The sequence below is a fragment of the Phodopus roborovskii genome, unplaced genomic scaffold (assembly GCF_943737965.1).
Source record: "Phodopus roborovskii unplaced genomic scaffold, PHOROB, whole genome shotgun sequence".
Classification (NCBI taxonomy): domain Eukaryota; kingdom Metazoa; phylum Chordata; class Mammalia; order Rodentia; family Cricetidae; genus Phodopus; species Phodopus roborovskii.
The window spans coordinates 21,114,424-21,124,075 of record NW_026126571.1 but is presented as its reverse complement, the minus strand read 5'-3'; the positions used below and the strand labels follow the sequence as shown (position 1 = coordinate 21,124,075).

At 51.1% G+C, this 9,652-nt stretch overlaps 1 protein-coding gene across 1 annotated transcript; it reads right to left on the bottom strand.

Moving 5' to 3' along the window:
• Nucleotides 1-2,105: 2,105 nt before the first annotated feature.
• Tril (TLR4 interactor with leucine rich repeats) lies at nt 2,106-7,578 on the bottom strand. Its single transcript, XM_051202770.1, has one exon. The coding sequence runs from the start codon at nt 6,733-6,735 to the stop codon at nt 4,297-4,299; it is 2,439 nt and encodes an 812-aa protein (XP_051058727.1). The 5' UTR covers nt 6,736-7,578; the 3' UTR covers nt 2,106-4,296.
• Between the last annotated feature and the right edge of the window lie 2,074 nt (nt 7,579-9,652).

Below are 9,652 nucleotides of genomic sequence, written 5' to 3'. Positions count from 1 at the left end.
GTGTGGTGGACCCTGTGGCAGAAGGATAGAACCAATTCTTTCAAGTTATCCTTTGACCTCCACGTTTCCTGGCAGTTGCCTCTAAACTTGGACTACAATACATCAAACGGTAGTTGGGTCTGAGGTCAGGGCCTAAGGATATAAACTGGGGGCTATTTCCATCAGAGACATTTCAGGCTGAAAACAAACAACGAAGTTTTGTTATCTTGCAGAGAGGTGCTAATGTGGGTGTTTGTTGTTATTAGGAGTTTTTTAATCTCCCAAAGTAAAAATCCTTGGAAGGATACCAAGGCTGGAAGAAGAGGAATCAAAGGATGGTGGCCTGCAGTAAAAGTGAGTTTTCACACACTGCAGTGTACATGTGCTAAGAGCTGGGTGTGACATCAGTTATAGAGAGAGCACTGCTTTACCCGAAACTATAATTTGGAAAGGGGAACACACAGCTGCAGCTGGTCTCAGGACACTATGGCACTCTCCTGATTCAGCGCAGGCCGTGACACAGAAAGCTTAGCAGTTTGGAAGAAATGCTGCCTGCAAGGGCAGACATGATAGCTGAATCCTGTTCGAAGGACAAATCACACTACTCAGGCAGTCTGTCTCCAGGTAAAACAACCAGGTGATGGCTTTTCTAATTATTCTCTCGCAATTATGCCAGTAATTGATCCATTAATGCTTAAGTGGCATCTCCAAATAGCTCAGTTTCCTTGTGCATCATGAAGTATTATTTACCCCACCATTAAGGAGGACAAGGTGGCCTAAAATCCCTCAGTAGAAAAGCTTGAAAAGTTAACATTTAAGCAAGCTGAGAGGAAAAGGATCCTGGGTAGGCGGTGGAAGAGGGGCCAAAAAAAAGGAGCCACTGTAAAACCCAGCTGTCCCCACACCCTAAATTCTAATCTAAAGGATGAGGCAAATTATGTCAAGAATTTCATAAACACAAAGCATCTCTTGATGGTTAAATTCATCCACCCCCCCTTTTTTTTAATTAGGAGAAAGTATTTCAGTTACTGTCATTCTACACCAAATTGTAGAAGAGTCTCAAGCACCTGGGGCAAGGAGGCAGGGAATGATACCTTTAACCCCATTATTGTCCTTTCTGATCATGTTGAAGCAGAAACGGCCAAGTCCTGAACTAAAAACCACCACACCAATTGCAGCTTCCTGCAGGAGAGCGCAGCTGGTAATGATGGACTTTGTACTGAGCACATTTTGGCTCAACTGCTGCAGCTACTGCTAAGTGTCACTGTGCAGTCAGAACTCAGGATACTCACCTCACATGATGCAGAGGTGGGAAGCACAGAGGGAGCAGGGGATAGGGGGGACACAGGGGACCTTCTGGGGCCATGACACTTCATCACATGTCCTTGTTGTGGACTTTCACACTATAATATCTTAGGGTGGGGGAGGTCTTCTTCCTGGGTCACAGTCTGGAGTTTTGAATAAATCTCTGGCACTGGAATGTTTGATTGCCATTTATCTCCAACTTTAAATGCCTCTTTAGCATAGAGTAGCAGTCCAGTGTTGTTGGCCTTTGGTGAAAACGGGGTGTGTGGCAAATGAGAGCGGCTGCCCTGACCATACTTAGCATCTTGTAGAAGCAGTCACTCACTGTGCGAGGCTTACATTGAACCAGACCTAACTGTGGCTTTGGAACTGAACACTGCTAACTCATACCACAAGCTCTGTAAATGTAAAAAAAAAAAAAAAAAAAAAAAAAAAAAAAAAAAAAAAAAGAAAGAAAGAAAAAGCCCCTAAAAATCATAAAATCCAGAGGGTGTGGCTGTTAGGGAACACCTGTTGGGAACTAGCTACCTTGCTGTCACTGGCATTTGACAACATTTTACTCTACACTGGCCACTGGGTTTTAGGACAGTGTTCATGTCTCTTTACATATAAACTCACACAATCATTTCTTTGAGATAAAGTCCATATTCTCTATAAAATGAAAATAATAAATAATAAAAAACCTCATAGGGATCAAGCTGTTTCGTTTATATGAGTGAAAACTGCTTCTGAAAAATTCATCCTGTCACTATAAGCATTCATCAAAATATTTGCAAGGTCCAACAAGACATCTCCATTAGTATGTGGGTTTATTGACATAGTTGAACGTAACAATGTATAACATTTATTCACTTCTCACTGAAAGACTTTTCAGTGAAACCATTTTAAATCCAGGCCTTAAACATTTTTGGTGATATTCTACAGTTGAAAAAGGCAGATTTTTTTTCTCCCAGACTTTCACTGGGCCTCAATTTTACACTGTCTACAAGAAACAGCTAAGAGATGCAACTGTGCTGTGCATGAAAATCTGTGAGTTATACAGAAGGTGCCAGATAGGCTGCAGGTTGAATATAAGAGTAAATATTTCTACCTCCCACCTCCCACGTACCATACGCTGGGAATCTAAAACAAGGCCTGGCAGCAAACACAGAATGACAGTCCATTTCCTGTGGTTTATTAAGTTTGGGCTGTGCAGCTAAGACTGCCAGAAAAGCAGCTGTGGCTTAAGTGGTCTGGACATTTACTCATCCGGACATAAACAAAGAGCAGCTCATTTAGACCCTTGGGCCCTCAGCTGCCAGCATAGGGCAGGCAGGGCTCACGTAGGCCAAACACAGAGTGATTGGGCTGACGGCCTCTGAACTGTGATGGATCCACTGAGCCATTGGGACCTTCAGGGGCCTGAGGCCTGAAACAGAGGAGTTACTGTTAGCCATAGCACCTTGAACTGGCTGACCTGCACAGTACCTCACTGCCAATAAATCCATAACCACGGTGACTGTAACCACAGTGTATGCCCTCTTAGTGAGTGGACTTGGACCACACAGGAATTACTACACCACTATAGTTAATATAAACACGGACCTCATAAATACCAGGGAAGAGAAGTATCCTAAATAGTTAAAAAAAAAAAAAAAAACAAACAAACAAAAACGCACACACAACTAAACAAATGCAGGAGACTAATCCTAAATTAAAAAAAAAAATAAGAAAGTAATATCGCAACTACTACTAAAAGGTAAGGTTTAATAACACAGCCAGTCACTGGCTACTGAAAGAACTAATTTGTAAAATATGTAATTATTTCACAGTGAGGGTTAAGTACTCATGATCTCCTGGATTTAGTAGAAGCAGATGCTGCTGTATATTTTTTTTCACATTTGTTTCCCATGGTTTCTTATCTTCTATTATAATGTGGTCAGAGATTACACTACAAGCACACATTCACCCATTGCTTTGTTTTGTGGATTTGGGATGGACTTGGAGCCTCACAAGCAACCCAGTCCCTAGCCTGACACTCACCTTAAGCATGTTGCCTAACTGTGCAACTCAGAAACAGGTACTGTCAAGAAGGGCGGGACACTGATGAAACGCAATGAGAAGTAGGTCACATTTACACCCATCTAGACATGCTATCAGAAATGTGGTAAATGAGCTGGAAGGCTGGAGTGTCCTGGGGAGTCATCAGTTTCATACATATTACATCCCTTTTTTTTAAAAATCAAATCTGGCATTCATTTTTTTCCATATATAGATTTTAAAAATAAAATTAAAACCACAGGTGCAAGTCTGGTGGAGAAGTATTGCATGCAGCCTTCTCCCGAGAACAATCTACCCAAAGGTCAGCAAGAGGTCACATCCTGTACAGGATAAACAGTAGAAGGGGTGCAGTCCAGTCAAAAGAGTCTTGGAGTCTATTGGTCAGTTTGTTAAACACTCTTCATATTGTTGGAAAAGGCAGCATCTCGTTGTTTAAACCTTAAGGCTTCATGGGTGCTCTACCAGCCAACAGAAAGGGGTTCCTGGGAGAATGTGGTACCTATGTACCATGCCCATCTCGCAGAGAACACCAGATTGGTAGGGGCGATTGTCTGACCCTTTTACAATGGTGGAAAGTGCCCCCTTTCCTTAACTGGGAATAGAACTCTGCCACAGAACAAATAAACGTACAACCCGGAGTCTTCTGGCCAAAGCACCCTTTCTAGCTCAAGGTCAGCCAGGTTACTGTGCTGCAAGGACACAGGATTCAAGCCCTAGGTATATCAAGGCTTTACCCCTACCATCCAATTGTCCCTGCTCTTGAGCTTGACAACCAAGACCCATCCTTGCTTTGTTAGTACTGGGACGTAAAGGGTGGTGTCCAGACTCACTTCCAGTACCACTTGGCTTCAGCAAACACACAAAAGGGAGAAAGAAGAGATGTTACAAAACAAGGTCTTCCTCTGAGATTCATGGGCCCAGGGAGAGGCTCCTCAAGGCCAGTGAGATGGTTTCCACACGGAGGCACTAAATCTAGTCAGCAAATCTTTGCAAGAGGTGATCCTCCCGCCTCAAGCTGCCACCAGCTCCACCACCAGTACTGTCCATGAAGCGGTCACAGGGAAACTCAATGAGGTCCGCCTCACTGAGGGCACACACGGTGGTGCGGGGCCGGTGCGACTGGAAGCCGGAGAAGTCCGCAGACACACCTGTTCCCATGGAGCGCAGTGGCCGTCGGGTGGAGTACATGTGACGAACGTGGACCGGGGCCCCTCCCTTCCGCCTGGCTCTCAGCTTCCTCCGCAGCCACCGAGATCCCCAGGTGGCCAGAGCCAGGATCACCAGCAGCGCGTTGACAGCCAGCAAGACCAAGGTCAGAAGCTGGTAGTCGACGCCGCCGCCTCGACCTCCTGCCTCTGGCAGGGTTACCAACCCTGCACAGTGGTCCCGGGGGGCCACGGGGCAAACCCGGCCCCCGAGCACGCCCTCCACGCACACTAGGTAAGGAGTGTCCCCGCGCAGCTCGTGCAGCGTGGCCGAGTCGCTGCGCTCGGGCAGGTAGACGAAGCGCTGGAACTTGGGCTGCTGGCCAAAGCGGTCGAAGAGCAGGCGGAAGCGTGCGCCGCCCTGCGGCCTGGGGCTGCGGTGCTCGCGAACCGCCCAGCGCACCGAGGCGCTGTTGGCGCTCACTGCCTCCACTGTCAGGTTGCACAGAATGAATTTGTTGAAGTCACAGGGGTCAGATACCAGCGGTGGCAAGCCCACTCCACCGTCGGGCAGGATTGCGCGCTCTCGCTGCTCCGAGGCTAGGCGCTGCCTTGCTGCGCGCTGCCAGCTGTCTCTGGCAGATGGTGTCCCGGAGGCGGGCTCAGGCGTCGGGGTGAGCTCCGCTGGAGCAAGATTGGCACGGGTGGGACGACCTCTCTCAAGCTTCCCGTGCAGGTCCAGGGACTGTGGGGCAGGGCCCGAAGCAGCAGCGGTAGAGGGACCCTGATGCTGCAGGCCTGGACCCCTCCGGCTCAATCTTAGTGAGCTGCGGTTGCCCACGAGCTCCTTGGCAGCCCCACCCCAGGCCACTCCTGATAGAAGTCTCCCCCGCTGCTGCGGTTGGGGCTGTGGTGGCAGCTCCTGCGTGAGACCCCCTGCAGGGGGCGTCATGCCCTCCCCCGTGGCTGTGGATAGAGGCCACTGCCTACTGCCTGCTGTAGGGGAAGGTGAGGGGTCCGCACAAGACCCATTCTGCAGCAATTGGTCATCCAGGTAATCCAGGTACTTGCCCCGCAGGGCCGGGGGGTGGCGACACTGCACGAAGACGGTGAGAAGGCGCCCCTGAGAATGCCAGTCGCCCATCCAACGCTTCAGACCCCGCAGTCGGCAGTCGCAAGTCCAACCGTTGCCGTCTAGATCTAGGTGGTAGAGAGCCGGGCTGGCAGCGAAGATGTCTCCAGAAAGGGCTCTGAGCGCGTTGTCGCGCAGGCTGAGCTCACGTAGCCGGCCCTGGTGGCCAAAGGTGGCAGGGTGCAGGGCAGAGAGCTCATTGCTGCTCAGATCTAGTGCCTCCAAGCTGTGCAGAGGCTCCAGCAGTGCCAGGGGAAGCTGGCTCAACCGGTTGCCTTCAAGGTGCAGCTCTCGCAGGGCCTCCAGGCCCCAAAAGGCCTCTGGCGCGATCTGTGTGAGCTGGTTGCCACTGAGGGAGAGCAGGCCCAGGCGTGGCAGGTGCTGGAAGACGCGGGGGCCTAGGTGCTGCAGGCTGTTAGAGGAGAGGATGAGAGTGGAGAGCGAGCGCAGAGGGATGAAGGTGGCCGCATGGCGCAGGGAGGGCTGCAGCTCGTTGGCAGAGAGGTTGAGGAATCGAAGCTTGCTGAGCTGGGTGAAGGCATTCTTGCCCAAAAAGCGGATCCGGTTAGACTCCAGATGTAGATAGAGCAGGTTGCCCAGGGGAGCGAAGACGGAGTCCGGCAGAGCCCCCAGCACGTTCCCGTCTAGCCGTAGCTTCACTAGACTCTCCAGGCCCTCGAAGGAGCCGCGGCTAAGGCGGCCAATCTCATTACCGTTGGCGTAAAGGATGCGCAACTTGCGCAGTGGAGCCAACGTGCCAGGAGCGAACGCCTGCAAGAGGTTGTTCCCCAGGTACAGTTCCTCCAGGCGTGAGAGTTTCTCGAAGGTCTTAGGGTGGAGGGAGCGGATCTGGTTGTATTGCAAGTCCAGCCTTCTGAGCTGCCCCAGGCGGTGGAAGTCGAAGGCGGTGATGTTGGTGATGAAGTTGCCGCCTAGGCTGTAGGTGAGCACGTCCTGGGGACTAGGCAGCGAGCTGGTCTTGGGCACCGCGCGGAGCCCCCGGTTGGTGCACAGGAGGTGCTGGGGGTGCTGGCAGTCGCAGCGCTCGGGGCACACGGACTGGGCCGCCCGGGGCGGGAACGCCAGGCAGCCGCACACCATGAGCCAAAAGCGCACGGCGCCGACACCCTCCATCGCCGCCCGCCCAGCGCGCTGCGGCCGGATCGTCCTCTGGGCCGGCCGGCTCTGTGTCTCCTCTGCATTCCCCTCGTCCGGGCCAGAGTCGCTAAAAGGCCTCTTTCGGACTTCTCTGCTGCTCGGTCCAGCCCTTCCTCTGCCCTTTGTCCCGGTGGCCGGTCCGGGTCTCTGCAGGCGGGCTTCGCGGAGCCAAATCAGGAGGCACTGGGCGCTCGACGAACCCCGGGTGCTACTTGTTGCATTTCTGCACAAAACTGTTTCTTCGGATGCGCGTCGGGGGCGGGAGGAGCGAGCAAGAGTTGGTGCTTTTTGTTTGCTCTCGAGTCCGGAGAGCTGGATTCCCTGGCGCGGATTCTCCCCGCCAAGCGGATTCCCCTTCTGCAGGCGGGATCCCTTCCAAGAGCTGCTGGGGTGCGGTTTGGCTGCGGAGCACTGGCCGCTAGGCCTGCGTCTCCGGCGCCTGCTCGCTTACGGCCCGGAGGGATTCGGAGCACAGCCGGGGTGGGCAGCCTGGGGGCCGCGCAGGCTGCGTCCGGAAGGGACCCGTGTCTGCGAGGAGCGAGCAAACCCGGCGGAAATTCGTTCTTCCCACACTCTGCCCCCCGGGGGATGCAGGCGGAGAAAGAGGAGACGACGGAGGCAGGACAGACCCCGGCTGGGGGAGGAGGAAACACTAAGTGGCTCCGCGTCTGGTCAGCCCCAGCCCGGACGCCAAGTGAGAAAAGTAGGGATTAAAAACAGCTGTACGGGTCGGCGTGCGGGCTGGGGGCGGGGGTGGATTACCGGGCGAGCAAACGGGGATTGCAGACAGAGACCTTTTTATGTTAGGCCAGTTTGCCGGCGGTTTCGGAACAGAGGGAGCGAGCCTCGTCTTACCCATTTCACCTACTGTGCCCAGTGGCACCCTGCAAGAGGTTGAGGCAGCACCGACTCCCCAAGCATTCTGCTCCAAGTCTGGGGGAACCTAAGGTTGCCTGCAGAAGGCCTTTGGTGGACTGCTGTCAGAAGATGCCAGCCCAGTCCTTTGAAAGTGTTTGAGTTTCTGATGTCCTTTTGCTAGAGTCAAAGGAGAGGCACCGCCCCTTTTAGGTTTCTAAACTGAGTATCCGCGGGATCCGGCTCTGGGAAAGACCATGAAGAAAGTTCCTAAGTGGGACGCTACAGTGATTGTGTCAGGGCCAGATTTGGTGATTCAGTGCGATTCTTCAGCACTGAAAGCCCTTGCAGTAGGCCCCGGACGTGTGCCTGTGTACAATGACCTGCACGGCTCCCTGGGAAATTGCTTCCTGAAGGGCCATGCTGCTTTGTTCCTGAGCTTGCAGCAGAGATCTTGAAAGTTTTCGGGCTCCAGTGTGCTCAGGCCTGGATTCCTTGAGGGAAAATATTAACATTTATTAACAACACAGGGCATTTTATTGACGGCCCCTTTAAGGGCAGTCCCTGAAAATAAAAACAAGCAAGGGATAGCTGCTGTTGCTTGCTATTTGTTTATACAAACCAACTTTTTGAAAACGGCCCTTCCCTCAAGGTGTTCAGAAACCGAACATTTTAAGAATTTGCTGTCACTGCTAGCACTGTGGAAAATGCAGGTACATGCCCTCACTTCAGGAGGCTGACCGTCCAGTGGGGAGGGATATGGAGTGATGGGTCAAACACGAAAATGAGCTAGTGAGAGGAGAAATCTGCAAAGACTCAATGACTTCAGTAACTCCAGCGTTGCATTGTCTTGCTGGGCAGTTTGTCAAGGGGCGTGATGGAGACAAGGGCTGAACCTGGTGGGGTGCTACGTGAAGACTTAAAGGTCCAGCAGTGACCCTGACCTATCAGCAAGATGGGTATGCAAGGAAGAAAGGGTAAGTTGCTAGCGAAGGATATCCAGTTTACTGTGATTTGCTTTGAGTTTCAAATAAAAGACAAACTTGAGACACAAGTGTCTGTTTTACTAAAATGAAATATGAAGTCTATTTTTCGGGTATTGTGACAACACTAAACTCCTTTAATGACCTTGGCTGAAGATACTGTCCTTGCCAGGAACAGGGATCATATGGAGTTTTCAGAGGAAACAATACCAGAACGCTGCTGACTTTTAGGTTGAAGCACCCCCAGAGACGCCTGGGATGGATCTGCTTCAAAGTACCTGCCTCCTACAGCATCTAAGTATGGAACCATTAGAAGCTGAGAGACATCTGCTGGAGAACAGGGAATGGCAGAAACCAAATCTCAGTGCTTTTCATGAACCTATTTCTTCTCTGGACCTTCTGCAGAAAATCACAGAGCAAAGGTAACAGTCTCTTGATATGGCCACTTAACCTTTCTTACAGATGCCTCTAAGTAAGACTGAAACAGTTATCCAATATCTGGAGGGAGTACACACACACACACACACACACACACACACACACACTGACATAGTGTCAAATATCTCCACTAGTAGCCGGGATTGCCAATGAAAAGACATCACCCAGAACTTTGTGTTAAAAGACAATTGCTCTTCTATCCCATTCCATTTCATTGAAACACTCCATCTGCTACATATATAGTTAACACAATGGACATAATGTAACATATCCCAAGAGGCTTCAGGTGTGCAGATTATAAGGAAGAGGAGGGTAGGAGAGGCTGGCTCTTGGGTTGTGGTCAGAGCATCAGAAGGGCAGAGACTGTATCTTTAGGAGCAGGAAGACCATGGTGGTTATTTACTGTTATTTGTGTAAGTGCTTCCCTAATAAGTACCTGTTTACCATTTATCTTGGGTGTTGTGAACTCATTTAAACCTTGCCTTCAAGTAGGTACAGTTACTGATGGTAGATGTTGCTGGCATCCTCAATCCAGTTTCAGCAAGGAAGCCTGTAGATGGAGTCATTCTGCCCTGCCTGTCAGTTCCCGAAGCTTATGAAATAACACTCTGAGCTTG